This window comes from Canis lupus, chromosome 6 (assembly GCF_011100685.1).
Source record: "Canis lupus familiaris isolate Mischka breed German Shepherd chromosome 6, alternate assembly UU_Cfam_GSD_1.0, whole genome shotgun sequence".
In the NCBI taxonomy this organism is placed as follows: domain Eukaryota; kingdom Metazoa; phylum Chordata; class Mammalia; order Carnivora; family Canidae; genus Canis; species Canis lupus.
This window is the reverse complement of record NC_049227.1, coordinates 44,282,345-44,302,137: the sequence shown is the minus strand read 5'-3', so window position 1 is coordinate 44,302,137 and position 19,793 is coordinate 44,282,345. Positions and strand designations below refer to the sequence as shown.

The 19,793-nt window shown below is 37.7% G+C and overlaps 1 protein-coding gene and 1 long non-coding RNA gene across 5 annotated transcripts in view; one reads left to right on the top strand and one right to left on the bottom strand.

The window, feature by feature from the left end:
* The window catches only part of VAV3 (vav guanine nucleotide exchange factor 3), a 352,116-nt gene that overhangs the window by 109,156 nt on the left and 223,167 nt on the right, over positions 1 to 19,793 (bottom strand). For all 4 annotated transcript variants that reach the window (XM_038541166.1, XM_038541164.1, XM_038541165.1 and 1 more), the window contains exons 16-19: positions 18,661 to 18,762; positions 18,260 to 18,360; positions 6,826 to 6,851; positions 1,741 to 1,786 (exon numbers count right to left, since the gene is read on the bottom strand). In XM_038541166.1, coding sequence (XP_038397094.1) covers positions 1,741 to 1,786; positions 6,826 to 6,851; positions 18,260 to 18,360; positions 18,661 to 18,762 — 275 coding nt within the window. The remainder of the gene's footprint in view (positions 1 to 1,740; positions 1,787 to 6,825; positions 6,852 to 18,259; positions 18,361 to 18,660; positions 18,763 to 19,793) is intronic.
* Positions 7,641 to 19,109, top strand: LOC119872245. The gene is made up of 3 exons (XR_005361063.1): positions 7,641 to 8,244; positions 13,660 to 13,714; positions 17,097 to 19,109. It is a non-coding gene; the product is annotated as an uncharacterized LOC119872245 (long non-coding RNA).

The following is a 19,793-nucleotide window of genomic DNA, read 5'->3' as shown; positions in this document are numbered from 1 at the left end:
TCCAAAAGACAACCAACTCTCAACACATAATTCAAGTCTAACATCAAAAGACACTGTCAGGGAGAAGCAGTTGTTACCACATTAGCATCTACAACAGGCAAGATCATCAACTATTTGTTTTTGCTTTTTTTTTTTTTTTTTTTTCACATGTGGAGAAGTGAGAAAACGCTCAGATATAACTACCATACCTAATGGAAGACTATATGATATACGATATTTATGTGTGTGTAGGGGTGTGTGTGTATGTTTTTCTCTTACAAACATAACATACAGGAACATGAAGTTCTAAAATCTTTGGACAATTAAGAATATCAGAACAGTTGTACCTATACAGAGCCATTAACTTGAGGATAAACTACCATATTACTGGTCCACTTTGTTATACTTACAATCTGTGAATTCACTACATCTCTCTTTAAATAATCTAAGGGCTCCTAAAAATTCTGGCTATAAAGCAAATTGCTACTTGTCAAATGTGTTCCTACTGACACACTATGGAAATGCATTTCCCCAGAAGAGAATGGATTAAATGAAAATGCCCATAAAAGAAAGAGAAAATACTTATTTGTAAAAGATCATTTTCTGAAATAAAAATACGACACACAAAATAAGAAAAAAAAGTATGCTGACAGTCATATACTCCCACTAAATAGAAGTCACTTCTAAATATTATTGCAGAATCCTCTGTAAAAGGTATTGTGTTGGGAAAGTTCGAACTATTAAAATAAACCAGAACCCCTATTTTTTTTAATGGGCTCAATTCTGTTCTGTAGTTAGAAGATTTAAACAGATCTCAGAACATAAGTGAGGCAATTTCTAGCCAGAGGCAACAAAGCTCCTATAAATCTTTTCAAACAGCTCATAAACTGGCATGGCTACCATGGGTGTGGTTTCAGTTAAAAGCTATAATGCTTTGAAAGCTCAATTTTACAACTAGGTGAACACTGTTTATGATGAGAAAAAAAACAAAACACATAATCCAGATTATTTTCCAGCAGGGTTACTTCATGCCTTACCTAATTTATTATCAAGTTCATATATTTGGAGTCCTTTAGCTATGTGTATACCCTTTACCCACAATATGACCATATACATAACAAATCTTTGATAATTAAACTGTGGAAGGCATTACTTAATGGATGAAAAATAATTATACTAAAATAATGGCAGGGCAAATCTCATGATGTTAAATAGAAAATAACTGAATGCTCTCTGCAGACAAATAATTGGTCCCGAAGGAAGATACATGTTCACAAAGTCCTTAAATTCATTCTTCGAACTTTAAAATAGTACAGATAAAGGGTGAAGAAAACTATTTTCCCAAATGAGGAGGGTGTCAAGATTGTCTAGTTTATGAGCTCCCTCCACCTCCTTCGAAAAGTTAATTTTTAAGTACCAGCTTGTTGATTTTCTTTCCATATTTGGGAGCGAGAAGGTGGGGGAAGGATATATTAGCATTAACCCAGCAGCCTGCGGCTGTTTCAGTAAGAAAGTAACCAGTTCAACTGCTGGTTCTTGAAAGAGTGTGGTACTGGTGGTTACTCATCATGTGAGCCTGTCCCAGGAAGCATCGTCAGGTAAATGATTTACGCATTAGACCGGCGCCTCCTGGTCACACATCACATACCAAACTGCCAGGAACAAAGGCCAACAATCTGTCTGATTTCTAAAGCAAGTCCCATATACTTTCATAATCGCTTAACTGAAGTCACGATTATAAACATATAATCAGAAACACACCTGGATCCACCTGTCTGGGGTTTCTTCGGAGTCCATTGGTCCGTTTCTGTGCAGAGAGATAAAACAAAGCAAAACAAAGATTTCACATTATTAAATTGTATTAAAATGTGATACTTTGGAAGGCCAATGTTCCATTTTCCATTTTAAAGTATGACTAAATTTGATCAAAACATGTGGTTCTACAGTTTTTATAATTTAATTTTTCTGCTTCTCTAATAAGCCTTCCCCTTGTATTTGATGTTGATATTACATCATAGAAAAGAAAACATCTTTTACCATCTCTGGGTATTATGACTCAAAAAAAAATTTTTTTTTTGAAAGTTGTAATGACTATACGAATTATGAGAACAAAGCCGAAGTAGCTATTCTTGGTTAGAAAATGCTCCCAGCAAAGACATGTAATCTCCAAAACTCTAAGTCAGCTATTTCTGAGGGCTGACAGGTCAGACCCTGGAGAACCTCACAACGGAGATCTGAAGCTCTGACTTCACCAAACACTTAAATGAGAATAGTGTTTTAATTATGGTCACTTGCATCTCAGTTCTTGAAAAAAACAAAACAGGCATGCATCTTGTGAACCATGAAAGTGAATTCTTATCACAGAAAAGAAAGCCTTAAGAAAAATAGTGCATTACAAAAACTATAAAATAAGATGCGAAACAAAAGAAATTTTAAATGTTTGAAAATGCATGATTATGTGTTCAATTTCACATGGAATTAAATTTGTTCCTACCTAATAACTATAGTAATCTCACTAATTAATAGGACTTGATTATCATGTTTTATTATACAACGGGATGAAATGCTGAGTCTATAACCACCATATAATTTAGATTTTTCACAAAAGCAATTTTCTCCCTATGTGTGTTGGGGTTTGTGCCCATGTGTGGAGGGGACTTGGGTTTCATTCAGAGAACATGTAGCTTTGTTAAGCACACATTAGCCACGTATTTTTCTTAGGGCTCTTCCTACTGTTTTCATTCACAAGTTAAATGGGTGAAATAGGGTCTGACAGCTTTCACAATGGCCTCGAAGCCCATCAGGCAGATGTTCAGGATTCTCAAGGTGAAAGCAACTAGAGAAATTTTTCAAGTTTTTGTTTTTAACCTAACTATTTTCAAAGTGGATTTGTAAAAACCAAAGATGACCATTAAAATCAGCATTAAACTATGTAGAGCAGGATGGATAGCTGTACTGGTAAAACTAGTATAAAGAGAGCCATTATAAAGTGAGAAGAAAATGTCACTCTGGGCTTCTTGACAGCCAAGGCACAAAAAAGGGGAAGCATTACAGTCAAAGATTCATAGTTGATAATTTGGATAAAAGCTGCTTTCAGAGAAACTCTTTTTTCTATCTGAATGTTACAATATCTTTAGAGCTCTCTATATAAAGGACAAAGAACACAATGGACAATATTTTCAACAGGAAAATATATAATGATGAATATCATGTTGCTATTTACTTCCTACACATCCCTTCACCTTCTTAATGTACAGTAGAAGCTGTCTTTCTATGCTCTAACACCTTCTACAATCAAAATGCTTAGAGACAAGGAAGGAATTCAACCTTTGGGTCCTATTCCTAGAATCCCTAAACTAGTATCATTTAAAATTTATGGACTTAAAAATGTGAAAATGAGCACTTGAGTTCAAGACCAATGCTATATATTAGCTTGAAGTTAGGATTAAAATAGAGAACAATTTGCAAACACACAGATGGACCTAGAAAGTACAATACTAAGTGAAATAAGTCAGAGAAAGACAAATATCATATGATTTCACTCACATATGGAATTTTAAAAAATAAAAATGAAGAAAAAAAGAATACAAACAAAAAAAAAAACAGACTCTTAAATATGGAGAACAAACTGGTGGTTTCCAGAGAGGAGCAGAGGATGGGGTGAGTGAAATAGGTGATGGGGATTAAAGAGTCTACTTGTCACTGTATTGTACACCTTAAATTAATATCACACTATATGAAAAAAATGGAGAACATGGTATAATTACTAAGAATATGGATTTTAGAATCAAACTGCCTTAGTTCAAATTCAGACCTTGTCACTTGGGACCTGCTATTTGATTGTGAATAAGTTAGTTAACATCTCTGCCTCAGTTTTCTCACCTATAAAATGGAGATAAGAACAGCACCACTTCACAGAGTTTATGATGAGAATTAAATGAATTATGTGAAATGACTGGAGCAGTTTCTATCATCCAGTAAGGATTACTGAGTGACAGCCTATTTTTTATTATTATTATCATCTTTATGGTATTTTAACTAATTAAATGCATACAAATTACAAATGATTTTTCTAAGCTATTGGCCTACTGCTTATGGTTTGGGTTTTTCCTCCTGAAAATCAGTGACCCTGAAAACAAACTTTTCTATAGGAGGAATGGGCAGTGGAATTATAATCTGTTGCATTGGAAAAAAAAAATTAGCTATTTAGACCAAATGTCTCTGGAGATTTATTATACTTAAAAAGTATTTTACATTATAAGAAATTTTTAAAATGTTTAGCAGAGTATATTTAAAATTTTAAAATGCTAATTTCAATGGTCATTCTGTCATATTCCATCCAACTCACTCCCCTCCCCCACCCATATTGTCAAAAGCCTAGGACAGAGCTTTTGTCCCCAGCAGAAAGAGGAGAGCAATCCCTGGGAGCTGCCAGGTTCAGCCCCATGAGATCAGGAGAACTGATTTTCAGAACCTTCTCAATCTGCTCAGATCAACCTTGAAGGGGCAGGGGAGGGGACAACCAACTAACCTAATGTAAGAAGCGTTTGAGTTATTTCTTGCTTCATTACCTATTACTTTGTCTTTCTCTAAAGAAATACTTTTATCATCCAAGAATCTCTTCTTGCCTCTTGGAAGAACTTAATTTTAATTCTCTGTTGATTTCACCAACAAAAGTAGAGTACATATGTGTTAAATAGATACATAATGATAACTTACTTCCTACAGCTAGAGGTACCTTCTGAAGGTCCACTCAGAATGGAACGTGGGATGAACATCCCAGGTGTGGTCATGAAGGCCTATAGATGTTGTGGCTGTTAAAAACAATCTACCTTGAGAATGAAGTGTGAACTTAAAAATAAAAAAGTCACAATCATATATATATTGAAAAGGGAACAGGACAGGATTACAAACTGGTATATGGAGAAAAAGAGCATCTTCAAGAGGTGGGAAGAAGAGCAGATCACAGAGAAAATTGTTTACTTCTGGTAAAAGTCCTGAGCATCATACAAACATCTGCCTCAGAGAGTTAAAATGCCTTCCACACAGTCCTGGTGGGGAGGTATATAGTGAAATAATGCTTCTTAATGTTCTTTTGCTACATTTCTCCTTAAACCAAGCTAAGATTTCCAACTGGTTTGGGCAGCAACTATAATTATGCATCCAAAATAAAGATTATTAGCAAAATCACACTTTAAATAAAAATTGCACTTATTGTATTCAAAGCTAGGCAATTCACTCAACCACTGACACTGCATTAAAAAAAAGTCAACCTGAAAGTTAATTTACTTCATAATAGGCTTCCATGTAATTTTTTAAGAGGATAAAATGCCTGGAGAGAATATTTAGTATTGCGTGAAAATTATTCACCATGTCTTGTTAGTACACCTTCTGTAAATACACTCACTTCACATTAAAATAAAAACAAGTGAAATCATCTTCTTTGGAAAAAAATAATTCCTATTTTTTGTGAAGTCACACTTAGAAGTTCAGACCTCTAAAAGGAACACTGTGTCAAAAATCTAAGGATAGCATGAGGATGACAGAAAGCAAGCTGCTTTCCAAGATCTTCATAGGCATCCTTACAGTCCTTGTGAAAAACCTTACCTGTCAACTAAACACTAAAAGAAATTTTACATTAATTTATTTTAGCCCCAGAAGAACCTGAACTCCTTGCTCTAGATTCTAGATTTTAAAATACAGTTAGCTGATAACACCAAAGAGGTGCTTATGAGCATCTTCATATCACTATTGATACTCTGTGTGCAAATTACATGCTTACGCAAAAGAGAAGCAGAAATGATTACTTATTTGATGTCTTACTGTACTTTTCATTATTTTTACCGACTATATAAATGTCAGCCTATTAAAAAGTATTTCATTACTTTTAATGATCTATAATTATCAGTTAATATAATTTTGTATAATTTGTTGTCATTCTTTCACTCTGAAATTCTAAAGTTACGATACTTTTGGTTCACATAACCAATCACATACACATGCATTTTATATTTTACATGCATTTTATATTTTAATTTTCTCTGTGATATTATTTTTGGGAGGTCAGGTGAGAAACTTGCTACTTTTGGTTAAAGGCCAAGGCAATGGTTGTCTAAAATCTGTCAAATTTTTTATTCTTTCGTATTTCTTTAAAAATAGCTTATTCTGAGAGGTGACAAGGATCAGATGGTTCTAAGCCATTAGACCTTAGGCTGTGTTAAACCAAAAGAAAATGTCATCAGATCTTGCTTCGATCAATAAGATATGATACAAATCATGTTTGTGTTCAAATAGAAAACTACTAGAAATATGAATTCATATCCTTAGACAAGCAATGTTAGAACTTTTCAGGACTAGCAAATGTTGGGCAGCAATGCAACGTTTCATGACAAGGACAGGTCTACCAATTCCCTGGGATGAAGGCTACCTCCCTTTTGTACTAGCAGGACCATTCCAAAGGAATGAATATAGATGCATTAAGTTTTATAAACTCCAGGGGTTTGTGGAATTTTGCAGGAAACTAGGGGAAAATATCCCCAAACCAGTGCTGCACATTGTTACAATGCTTGAAATTTACCTGAATAAGTACCCAGCGTTCTGAAAGGCTCCGGTTCACACACATTGTTAAAAATTCACATTTTTCCTCTACCTAAGATCTTCAGACAGTGATTGAAAATTCCTCTGATTTAACCTGTGCATTCACAAGCACTTAGTTGTTCACTCTAGTTCTGTTTCTATCCATTTTAAGGGGCACATTTAACATGCTAAAAAGCTCCAGACCGCTTAAGTTAGCAAACAACCTGAAATGCAAAAGTTATGAAAAAAAAAATTAAATGTTAATCTTACCTCCGGTGGTTTGAGCGTCCCTTGTTCTGAAACAAATGTAAAAATTGGCATTGTCAGTGTAAAGTTATTTTGTTTGGTTAGCAACCTTAGCTTGTTCTCTGCAGCTTGGTAAAAACACTGCTGCTTTGTTTCCCTAACTGATACTTGTAATATATTTCCAGGGTCCCTCAGGCTGGGCTAGTAATTGTTTTGCAACCCAGGTTCTCTTGCCTTATTGGCTTGTCAGGAAAGTGACTCATAGTTCTAAATGACTTCTAGGTTATGCTTAACTTTTTCAATTGTTGATTAAGCAATGTCAATCCAACCACATAAAGCTCCTTAAAACAGAGGCTTGCACTAAATTTACATGGATGAGAGGAAGCTAGGTGGGAACCTGTCTTTCAACACACCGAGTTTTAAGAATCCAGACACATTAAGTTACAGAGGTATTTCGCCGACTACAGCAATTGCGAATTTAACGCTGTACAATATTGCATATGGATTTTTTTTTCATTAAGTGGCTATAACTATTGTTTTTAATTCAGGGGGAAATACAGTTTGATTTAAAGAGGGAAATAAAAAGTGACAGGATTCGATTCCAATGCTAATTTCCCTTTCAACCTTAGTTTCTCCATCTGTGAACAGAAACAACAATCTCTTTACCACATTTCAGTTCTTGAAAGTGACCAGCAGTGACAGAAGGGCCCTGAGACCTGCAGGTGACTACGGTGGCAGAAGGGGACAGGGTCATTCTGAGAGTAAAGGCACACGCTGCACATGGGCACCTGTGGATGAGATCTCCTTTCCCCATTCCCAGAAGCCCCTGACGTGGTAACGCTTTTCCAGACTGTGAAGGAAAACACCTCAACCTTTTGAGCCTATGCCTATGGTTTTCCCATCCAAAATGACCCTCTCAAGAAGGATCTGAGAAAAGAAGACACTGAGGGAAATGTCAGGAAAGAACCAGCAGACCTAAACAAGAGCTTTGTAAACTTCTGTAAGAGGATCCAAGAAGTCCCACAACCAGAGTTCAAGGGGAAAATTCTGGCCAGAACACCTGACTGGCTTGACACAGATCGTTTTTGCACAAGAAGCTGCCTGGGGCATGAACAGAAGGTTGTTTTGTTTTGTTTTATAAAGGACTACTCCTGATTAATGAAAATGGAAGACACATGACCAAAAAGTCACCTTTCCGGAGAAAAGTTAAGTCCGCATTCCTCTGGCAGTTTCAAATCCCATCACCCTCGCTTTCACGGAGGACTGCCTTCTCTGAAGGCATCTTTGCCAGGTCTGAGGCTGGCCAAGGAGTATTCCTTTGCCTTTACCAAGGAGTGTTCCTGGACAGCAAGCTATTTCACCTCTTTTCCTCCTCACTTAGAAATATGCAATGTTTCAGAAGCATGACGGCCCGAGAGGATCAGTGTTGTGGAGAGGGTCCAGGTCAGTACCATTTGGCTGAATGCTACGGCCAGACTTAGAACCCAGGTTAGGTGAGCTTAGTTTCCTAACAGGGCAGGTGTGATACCTGTTTCACTGGTTTGACCAGAAAGACCTATATTCCAGAATAGCCCTAAACTACTTTTTTTTCTCCTACTGGTGCATTAAAGAGTCTGAGCTAAGAATAGTAAACTGCAAGAAGCACCAAATGGGAGAAGAGTTTAAGTTTTCCATCCAAGGAGACTGAGGAAAGCTTGGACTACTAGATGTCCTCTAAAGTGGAAAAACCTCAGGTCTTTTGTGTTCAGCATTCATAAATGAATATGTAACTTAATTTCAATTTAAAGGCTATATGTTTTTTTCTGACCCTTTGCATAGAAGTGTGTTTGTGTCCTTACAAGTAGGTCTTTCATAGTATGCTTTAAATGTTTCATATCTTTTTACAAAACCTATGATCAGCCATGTGGCAGCAGCAGGTGACACACCATGCTCCACGAGGGTCATCTGGTTACTCAAGAAGTTCCCAGGGAAAAGATGGTATCACAGGTGGTCCTCTAACTGGCAGACACCTGCATCTCTTTACCCAGAAAATAAGATGTAGGAACAGAAGACGATCAATGACAGGCTCTTCCTATCTTTGTTGCATAGGGTTCAAATGAAAGTTAGCTGGCCCCCTGCACGAGTGAGCACCTATTACAGAAATAAAGAGAGTGAGAGGTCCCAGCGAGGCATATATGGGGCCAGTATAAAGCCAGAAGCAATCTAGCCTGGGCTGACCACCTCACCCAATCTCCCTCTTTCATTTGCCTCTTTCCTGTTGGCTCCAGCTTTTTCTCTTTAATGTCTCATCAAGCAAACCAGCTTTCTTCCTAATTCTGATTAGATATACTAAAAACTACACAAGCCCTCTTCAGTGTAACCCAAGTAGGAAAAATGGAAAAGGAGCTTTGTGCTGGACGCGACTTCAACTCTCAGGGCATTAGTCCTTACTTAGGGCTTACCTTTTCCTGTCTTCATGGCTATCATGTCCACCCGGTACCCTGTCACCCAGGAAAGAGGCACATTTCCTCCATGCACTTGGTGTGGAGAAGTTCGCACTCTGATCTCATGCTGGGCCTAGCACCTGAAGAGTAGCTCTTGAAAGTCTCAGCTTTTATTTACTTCTACCTCATGGTAGGGTTCTGTAAATTTTATAAGATTAGGGTAAAACCCAAAGGACTGGAAATAACTCTTAGAATCTGTTCTAAGCTTAGCAGTTCTTATCCAGACTCTTCTGGTGATTACTTTTATACTTGGTCTAGCAGCCCTAGCATTGAACTGCGTGCCTCCTTTACAAACAAAATCTAAATTCTGATAACCATATTAATGCAACAGCTTGTTAACTGGTATTAAAATAACAGTGGTGGGAGAGAGGAAGACCACACTACCCACACTGCTTCATACATTTTCAAAGTAAAAGCTCATTCTGGCCAGAAAAATAGAATAAGAACTTCTTTCTATTAAAAAGTCTATGGAAAACTTGCTCTAATTTTGAAGTCTCCAACACCATCCTCAACCTCCTCTTGATACGGACCCAAAACTACTATGTAGCAGGTACTCGGGTCCCTAAAAAACACTTGGAGTGTCACAGTTCTGCATTAAGACTAAGTCATAAGGGCTGATGACATCAAATCTATTTTAGCTGAATTCTGACCCAACAGAAAGGTTGCTGCTTGAGATATGATGAAAAAGTCTTTCTTTCCATCTCTTTTTCTCCTGGGAACTTCCTTAGGAGAGTAATTCAATTCTTCAAGTTTCTAAAAGTTTTTAATCCTCAACTTGTCTTTACCCTGCAGCCTATTCTCAGACTCCTATTGATCAAACTATAAAATGTTCTTACCCTTTCAAGAGCCTTTCTAGATGGTGACTCACAGGCCCTCAAGGGGTTTATACCTCACATTCTTTCATCAAGTCCCAACTGGTTTGATGTAATTCAGAGAAGGGGTGTTACTACTGAGGTGCTTGGAGGCTTTGCAGAACTCTATCTTCAATGCCAGCACAGGGCTCAATGTGCATATTTGTGTAAAAGAAATGTTTTTCACCAAGGCTTTAGATTCATTTAATACAATTCATTTGTTTAAACAAAAAATTCAGTCCTATTATATTTGTTTTTCCAATACAAGTGGCTCTCAGTGAATACATTATTGCACAGTTTGCTTTGTCTCTTATCTGAAGTTCTATTTGTTAAGACTAAACAAATCAATGTCCAAGTAAGACTGTTGGTCTCAAAAGGGGCCACAGAAAAGTAATAACCAGTATAGCTTCTGAAGGGGCCTTGTTATCATGGCTAACATGCTAGTTTTGTGAGACATTAAAAGACAGCTGGACGATCAAATTTTGAAGTTACACAAATGTTATGTTCACCACTCAGACCTACAGCAATATTTTGGAAAAAAAAGAAAACTATAAATAACACTTAGAAAGAGGCTTTGATTTCAAGTCTTCTCAGGAGCTCTAACAGAAGTACAACTACATAATATTTTCCTGTTCACTTTAATAATCATTAATATATCATTAAACTGACCTAAATAGTTAAGTGGAAGGAATAATAAGTACCCTTGAGTATAAAATTTTCTTGGTAAGTTAAGAAAGAGAACTAATTGATGGGAAAGGCTTTAATATGAAGTAGAACCAAAGTCATTTTTTGATTATGAAATCAAGGATCAAGACTTAGCTCATGTAAAAGTAACCTGATAAAATACCTACCGGCAGAAGACAGAAATAAAACTGTATTCTTTTATGATAAAATACTGCAATACTATTTATAAAAAAGCTATTTCTGATGCCAATTTGGGGTGCAGGGTCTAGGTAGCAATCCTGCAGGTTTAAACCATTAGGATACTGAGACACCTTGCTTCCAATTAGGAATGGCTATGGCAGCAGCAGGAGCAGCAGCTGGCCTAGATAAAAGAGCGATTAAACAGAGAAGCAAATGGGGACCTGCTTCGGTTAAATATTAGAGCAGCTGAGGCTTGCATTCCCACTAAAGGAAAAGATGCATTAAACCGAAGTTGTCTGCTCCAGCAATATTTGCCTTCCGGTGCTACTTTCTTTATTTAAACTGAGAGGATGCAAAGCAAGCTATATTGATCAATGTCAGGATAAGAAGGGAACAACAGGGTTTCAGCAGGGGAAAAACACAAATGTCCCCCCAAAATTGCAGTTTCGGATTAGACCTTCACGGTGGTGAGCTGTGAGAAAGCCAAGCCACTCTAGAATTACATCAGCTTTGCAGTGACTTGTTGAGAGAGTCTTATATAATGGAGTTCATACCTATTCATTATTAGGGTTGGAAAGTTTGGCAGCACACTTCAGAGGCCATGTACGTGTTGATCATCGAGGTTGCCATGGTGAATGTGAGGGAGTCAACTCAAGTTCAGTGAAAATGAGAGAGTGAAATTGCCCGCTCTTTATATCCATGCAAATTCTCAAATGTTAAGACATAAACTAATCACCCAACCTTCAAATTTGTTTCTTAGTTGCATAGTTTGTTTTATAAATACAAAAAACAAAACAAAAGTTAAAGCACCCTCTTTTCATACTTCAAATGCACTTGAGTTAATAATCTGTCATAGTCAAATATTAATATGAATGTATTACTTCCTTCATTCAGAAATGCACTGCATTTTGGCCAAGTAATTATTATTTCGAGGATGAATGAAGATTAGGTAAATTTAAAGGAGATAGAGCATGAAAAATAAAAGGCTTCTAAATTCAGGGAAGACAACATCCAAAGGCTTAACTTCCACAAAAAAAAAAAAAAAAAAAAGGCCAGAGAGCTATTTCACATGCTTATTGGTTAGCATCTAGCCACCTCCAACACTATTAAAGATTTTGTTTGGGCTAAGATATTCCTATTTTGGAAAAAGGGAGTAATGATTTGAGGGATGAATAAAAAGATGAGAAATATGTTCTCTATGTGGAGGAGCATACAGTCTCCTAGAAGCAATGAGGAATGGCAGAGAGAGCTGTGCCCACCAAACCATCCATGTACCCCACTACACTATCCACCTCCCCCCTGTAATTAATTTGAGGCCATTTAAGTAGTTTTAACCAATACAGTGTGATTTAAAAAAAAAAAAAAAGTGTTATTCACTTCAGTCCAGAAGTTTTATTAGCAGCTATCCAGGAAGCTATGTGTTGAGTTTACAGAGTCACAAGATGGAACCAGCTTGGATCCCGAAGCCATTATTTAGAAGGGAGCTCCCTTGGAGGGCCAAGGAACTCGCAGCCAGTAGTGCAAATGTGAAAAATAAACGGTTATGTATTAAAGCCAGTGGGATTTGAAGGGCTTTAGGGATGTTTTAGTTGCCTAACATTGTCAAATACATAAAACCTACACACAAACTAATTAGGAAACAATTTAATTCAGACTACTGTTGGGTGGCCAAAGTGAGGGAAAATGATTGGCAAAGAGCTTAGAAATGAAATAAAGCAAGAGTAGATCTTGGAACTGTTGGGAGAAAAGGGAGTGTATTTCAAGGAGAAGAAATAGTAAGAAGCAAGTAAGAATTCTAAAAATGGGACTGATTGGATTAGGGAGTGTATTTCCCTAGAAATTGAGGTATTTTTGTTACCAGGTGTTCTGTGAGCTAGTTCTTTTTCTTGATAACTTAATAACCTAACCTAGGCTCCTGGGATCAAGTCCCACAACAAGCTCGTTGCTGAGAGCCTGCTTCTCCCTCTGCCTGTGTCTCTGCCTCTCTCTCTGTCTCTTATGAATAAATAAATTCTTAAAAATATATAATATATATATATATAATTTTATATACATATAAAATTAAAAAAAAAAAAAAAAGGCTGATGGTTGATGCTCAGGGCAGGAGCCCTTCCTTGCATAAATACCAGAAAGGAATGCAAAGGGTGTGCCAAGTCTCCCATCTTTCATTCTTAAAGTACGAGGCAGGGCTTCAGGTAAGATTTTTATTTCACTTATCCTATATCTAGTCAGGCTCTGGTCTACAAGGGCAGAATCAAAACTGGTCCAATCTCCCACAGCCTCCTGCTTCTGGGTCTAACACTACAGTGATCCTCTGAGCCCAGGAACCCTGGTGCCACACTTCTACTCATTAATCTGTCCATGTGTTTGTCAGTCCGTCCACTCACTCATCCATCTACCATGGCTTCCCAGGGAACAGAGTATCAGTTAAGTATGGTTCTTATCAGTGAGAGGCTCCAGTTTAATTCAAGTTTGGACATTATTCTGTAAGGAATAGAAAGTACAGGAGCAGTAGAATCACATCATCAGAATTGATTTTCATAAAAATCATGTTGGAAATCATACAAGGAAGAGTATAATTAACAGCAGGAGTTAGGAAACTTTTGTTGTCACCCAAACAAGTGAAATCGAGATTTTAATTTTATTTTTTTAATCTACAGCAATACCGTTTCAGTGGATTCTAGAGAGCCTTCAGAGGAGAACTAAGAAAACCAGGTAAGTGAATGACGATGAGAGAGGTGGGTAAATCAAGGCTGACACCCAGGTTCGGGTGAGTGTATGGATGTTGGACCTTTAACTAAGACGGAGGAAGTTTGTGTTAGTGACTAATGAGGTTGGTTTTAGATATGTGAAATTTGAGGTCACTGCAGGACACCTGGGAAGGGATATGAGAGAAGAAGATAGACATTTTGAATCCAAAGTTCAAGAGAAAAGCCTTACGTGGAACTGGTGACTTATCTACCTGGGTGTAGGTTATAGTTAATGCCAGGGAGATTAATCAGGCATCCAAAGGATGGCATGGGGGCTATGGCAGGATGTTAAGGAGAGGGGCAAGGAGAGTGGTTAACAGTGCCGAATAAAAGAGAAAGGTCAAATTAGGTGAGGCCTGCAATGTGATGACCAGTGCATTTGACAATTAGAAGGTAGAATGGAAGATTCTCTCACCTTCATCTAGGCCTTGGGTTACTATGTCATTTTGTTCAACTAGTCCCTCTTCTCTATCTGGACCAATGCTGAGTGATATTGGCATGCTCCACTTTCTGGAACTGCCTTCTACCCCAACTACCCAATGTTTATAGTGTAACCATTCCTACGAGACACAGCTTTCTGTACCACAAGTAGACTCCTGACTCACTCTGAGTTGACTGGAATCTCTTTTTGTCTCCTGAGAATATAGTTGGACTGTGTTAGGCAACAAAGCTATAAAGTTCTATAAAGTGGAGGTCAATCTCAAGTCACTCACCTAGGATACAATTTTATGTGGGAACCTGGATTATGTAAGCATTTGAGTTTGCCTTAAATCAATACTATTCTCTTGCTTTGAATTTAGCTGATCCCACCCTCCAAGTCAAGTTTTCCTGAACTGATGGGACATTCTCAGCCAGAAAAAGGCCCACCCCAGGGAACTATGTCTCCAGGCCCCGATATAGCTTTTTCTTCCTCCTGCCCTCCTCCTCCTCTACCTCCACATTTTCCCAAATGTCATACCAGTCATGGAAAACTACACTGCTGAACTAGTGCAAGCAGCTCTCACTGCATCCAGGTCCTGACCCTCAAACAGAGGACTGTGTACAACATAAGCCAGTGTCGGTTCTCTGCTGGCCGGGAAACACCCATCAAGGCTAGCTTGCCCACGTGCTCAAAATCCTGCCTCTCTTACCACACTCACGTCAGCCCTGCCAAGCTTAAACTCACACTTTACCCACAGCAGTGCGGGAACAGGTGAGTTCAAGGACTGGATGTCATAACTTCCAATGTTGAGTGGGCATGTGTTTAGGAGTGTGGGAGAGGACTGCTGACAGCGAGAAGTAGGCAAGGCCCCTTACTACTAAGGGCCACCCAGAAAATCCTAATCTGGAGGCAAAACAGGGAAGCCGCCTGGGCAGGTTCTTCCTACTTCATACCACTAATTAACAGACTATGTGCACTCAATGCCATCAGTCTTTTAAAATCTTGGGCAGGAAAGGGCAGAAAGGGCAGAAAGGGTGAGAAATAGACATAGATATGTAAAATAGGAGGATGGAGGCCACCACCAGATGTAAGGCAGAGAATCAAGAGGGCAAGGGAACTATGTTCAAAACTCCGAGAAGTAAATCTAGCCAGAGGTTTAAAAATGTTCTTTCCTACTTTATAGTGAATTCTGTAACAGTTTAGAGAATGAGGTTGCTTGTAATAAATGATATCTAAGTAAGTGTTATCTATAATCTGCAGGGCATAATAGCCCTTTTTTAGTTACTTTATTTTCATGCTTTTATGACTCAGTTTCTTCATCTTAAAATAAAAGGTCCTAGAACTGAAGGTGGGTGCCAAAATCTTCCAGCTCTCAGACATTCCACAGGAAAGGGCAGACATGGTCCCAGGGAGTCCTGAATTTCTCACAGCACTTCAAAGGACTGAAATCTAAACACATTTGGTAGTTACTAATTTAATTGAATTGACATGTTTTTGCTAAAAAAAAATAAAAATAAAAATAAGTAAGAATTAGAAAATCTCTTTCATTCTCAGAGAAAACCAAACTCATGATTTTACCACGGTTGTTTCTAAGGGTCAGGTACTATGCGTTCAAGACATTTCCATAGATCCTCATAGCTACTTCACAGGACTGGGAGCAGAACTCAGAGGTTAAGAACAAATTCAGGAGTTGGACGGCCTGGATTTGCATCTTTGCTCTATTGATTAGGCAACTAAGGCAAGTTACTTACTTCTCTGTGCCTTGGGTTCTTATATGTAAGATAAGAATGGCAGTAATTCCAACTATAAAGGATTTGCACAGGACTAAATGAGTTGATGGCAGAAATATACTTGGAATGGTACCTAGTACTTTGCATTTGTTTTAAGAAAATAAACATGTAAAGGCTACAGGCATTATTATTATCCTCTATTTTAGAAGGGGGAAAAAAAAAAACTAAGACTTAGGAAGTTTAAGTAACTGGTCCCAGTGTCACCCAGTGAGTAAGCTGTGGAGAGGGATTCAAACCAGACCAAGACTCCAGATCTTTCGGGCTTTACTGCCATCACACACAGTCTCCTGATCCAGAGTCACTCACTGAAGGCTGGAGCACAACGGAATGATGACTTGGGAATAGGTAATGCACCGCTTTTTTATCTGCCTGACCAGGAATTCCCAACTGTTTCCTATTGACTTTTTTCAAGTAAAAGTTAAAAATTTAAAGTCCTTTCGCATCCTTCATTTTTATCACCTCAAAGTTTGGTGTTCACATTTCTTCTATCCACATTTGCTTCACATCATAAAAACAACAGCAAAGATACAGATTACACCCATCCCTTTAAAGAAACAAAAACCTATGCTTCTCATCACAGCACCATGGATTAAAGCACTGAATTTTTATTGTGCCCAGGCACTGTGCTAAGCATCAACATTATTTCATTTGATCCTCATGATAATCCTCTAATTTCCATTTTACAGAAGAATAAACAAAACCTCAGAATGCTTAAGTAACACCCCCAAGCTTGTGCAGCTAGCAAAGGGCAGAGTGAGATTTTCCACCATTTCTGCTTAACTCTCAACTACTCTCTTGGACTCTTCCAGTAGAACGCAAGAACCATGCCAACTATGAGATCACTTCACATTTCTCACAGACAAACTCCTAAGACAGGGCTGGGAAGGGGGGTAGTTAATAAAAAAAAAATGCCCTACCATGAACATATTAATTGTCCTCAAAGACATGAAAGGTTGGGCCAAATAAAGACAGAACAACAAAAATTTAAATGATAAACTGTATAACTGTATCAGGTGGACAACTGAAGAATAACAATAATAATAGATAACATTTCTTTTATATTTTACAACTTTGTAAACTGTCTCTGACCTTCAGAAACATTAATGGGTGCTAATCTTGTCTCCTTGTCTTAGCAGACTTTGCGTCAATTGTGTGAACAGTCTGTCTCCCATCAGAAAATGGGAACTGCTGCCCTGAGGACTGAACGAGTTTGTGCAGGAAGGGCCTGGCAGAGAGCCCAGTGCAGGTGCTCAACTAACCCAGGATCCTTCCAACTAACCCATTCCTGGCATGGGGAGCTCATGGCTCATGGGAACCTTAAAAACCATCTACTGAAGGAGCAGAGTGAGAGGAATGTGCTGTGATCCCAGTCCTCTACTGGGGTTCACACCTTTTCTACAATTGCCCATTTTCTGAACTCAGCTCTGAAATGAGCTATTATTCTGCTTCACTCTTCTTCATATTATCCAAAATAATTCAATGTCCACCTTTTCCTTTGGGAAAATCAAAGGTTGACATGGCTACCTTTTGAACTCAAGCTGTTAAAGATCCCTTTCTTCTGTTCAAAAAGTTTTACTGATTTTGAAAGGTCTTATTGATAAAACACAAGAGAAACTCAGGGGAAAAGGACAAAGAGAAAGAAGAAGAAAGAAAAAGAATAAAGAGGACAGAAAAGAAAGAGGAGGAAGAGAGCCCAAGAGGAGCAGAAAGAGGCAAAAGGCTATTGAATGCATAATTGCCAATAGTCTTAGCAACTGGCTCATGTAACAGTCATGGAGCATTATTTTTAAAAACCAAGGGGGAAAATATTTACATAAAATCCAAAGGATATATGCTCTCCGTTAAATGCTGTAAAATGACAATGTATTCAATTCATTAATTCATGAATTAGTCTGTGTGATGTTTACTTCTGGCATCATTAGCATTTCTGAGCTGAATATTTAAGAGAACAAGGGAGAAATTTAAGGACTTAAGATAGAAGTGAAAAATATTTTTTTCTATTTTTGTCCTTTCATTTGTGTGCTTTGGCTATGTTTGTACAGCATTAATGAGATTCGGGGTCTGGGCTGAATGAAATGAGTGGCACAAAACCTTCCAAACGCCCCTTGAAGGCCTCTGCCTCCCAGGTATGTGTAAAAGTCACAGGAATTTTGAACAATTTTTTAATTGTCCTTATAAATGATAGTTTCAAAAGCAGAGATGTCATAATAAACACATATTGAGAGTAAATTAGACCTTAATTATGTTTATCAAGTTTTATATCCTAATTAAAAGCAGAATCACAATAAACATGACTTACCAGCAGAATTAACTCTGCCACAATTGTCTACTCTTCCCAAACATTCTTTGTGTGCTCTCGCGCCACACTTAAAACATAAATAGCCTTGATAAAATGTTCCTCTGAAAGGTAAAATTAGAGAGTGATTATGTTAAAAGGTGTTAAAATCTGCCTATATGGAATCACAAAAGAAAGAAAACAGGGGAACACAGTGCTCTGCAAAGTCTTTTAGCAGAGGGAGAGGGTTTCCTGGTTCCAAAGGAAGGATCCAGGCACAAGGCTGAGGAAAGGTCTGTGGACTCAAAACTGTCAAGGCCATCTCCCCACTTCCAAACATTTTGGCTGGGATATTAGAAAAGTAGGAAACATGGAGCAATTATACCAGCTCCTTTAAACTGAAACACGGGACCCTGCGAGCTTACCTCAAGAGCATCTGGCAGACTTTGCAGGATGTAACCCGATTGAAGGTGTGCATCTTGAACTCATGGAAATTGGAGTCTGCATAGTCTGGCCTTATGTTTGATCTATAAAAAGGGGAAAAAAAAGTAACTTCCTAAAGAAAGTTTCACAACCAAATAGCAGTTTAATCATCTAAAACCTAAATTCATCAACATCACATTGGGTAGAGATCTGATTCAAGCAAAAAGGGTATTAAATATGCAATGTTCTCTAAGCCAAAAGTAGGCTTTGCATTAAAATATATACCAAAATCTGGTTGTGTGCAAAGCAGCAACACATAAGGATTTAAGCAAACTAATCCTCCTCAGAATTGAGGATTCCCTGAGAACATTACAGAATGGCCACATAGGTCAACCTGCCAGGAAAAACACAAAAACCTGCTGGATATTCATGCTGTGTGATAGTTTCTCTAGCCGCCATCACTGAAATATAAACTAGATGGAGCGGACGGGAGGGAGGGGCAGAGAATGGTTCATTCCCACAGAAGCCATCTCTAAATAGGTATGTGGATGATGTCATGACCTATAAAAGTGAAAATAATTTTATAAAAAGTTTTGCAACAAAACATCGTCTGGTCAGTAAAAACTTCCTCCTTAACAATTTGCTTTCCTTGTAATCCAAATAAATTTTATATTTTACTTTTATAGTTTTTATATTTTATTTTTATTACCTGCATATGCAAAAGAAAACAAGCAAAATGCAAACGATCATCACTGACATAAGATTAAGCAAAAAATAACATAACCAAAGTGATTTTGTGCCAATATTATGATGACCAAACAACTTTTGTTACTTTAACCTTCATGGCAATCCTGACTACTCAGCACTAAGAATATCACTAATTTACAAACAAGGAAATTGAGGCTAATACTAAAGTCTAAGGGAAATGGCAGAGTCAGGCACTCTAGTCCAGGTCTGTCCTCTCTGAGAGATGGAACTCAACAATATTCACCGTAATATAATAAGATTGTTGGAAATCATCAATTTAGCCATTTCTAGAAGATTTTTTATATTACTCATAATTTACCTATGTCACAGAAGAAAGCAGAAAAATTAGAAAAGAACGAAAAAAAAACTGATATAAATCAGAGGTATA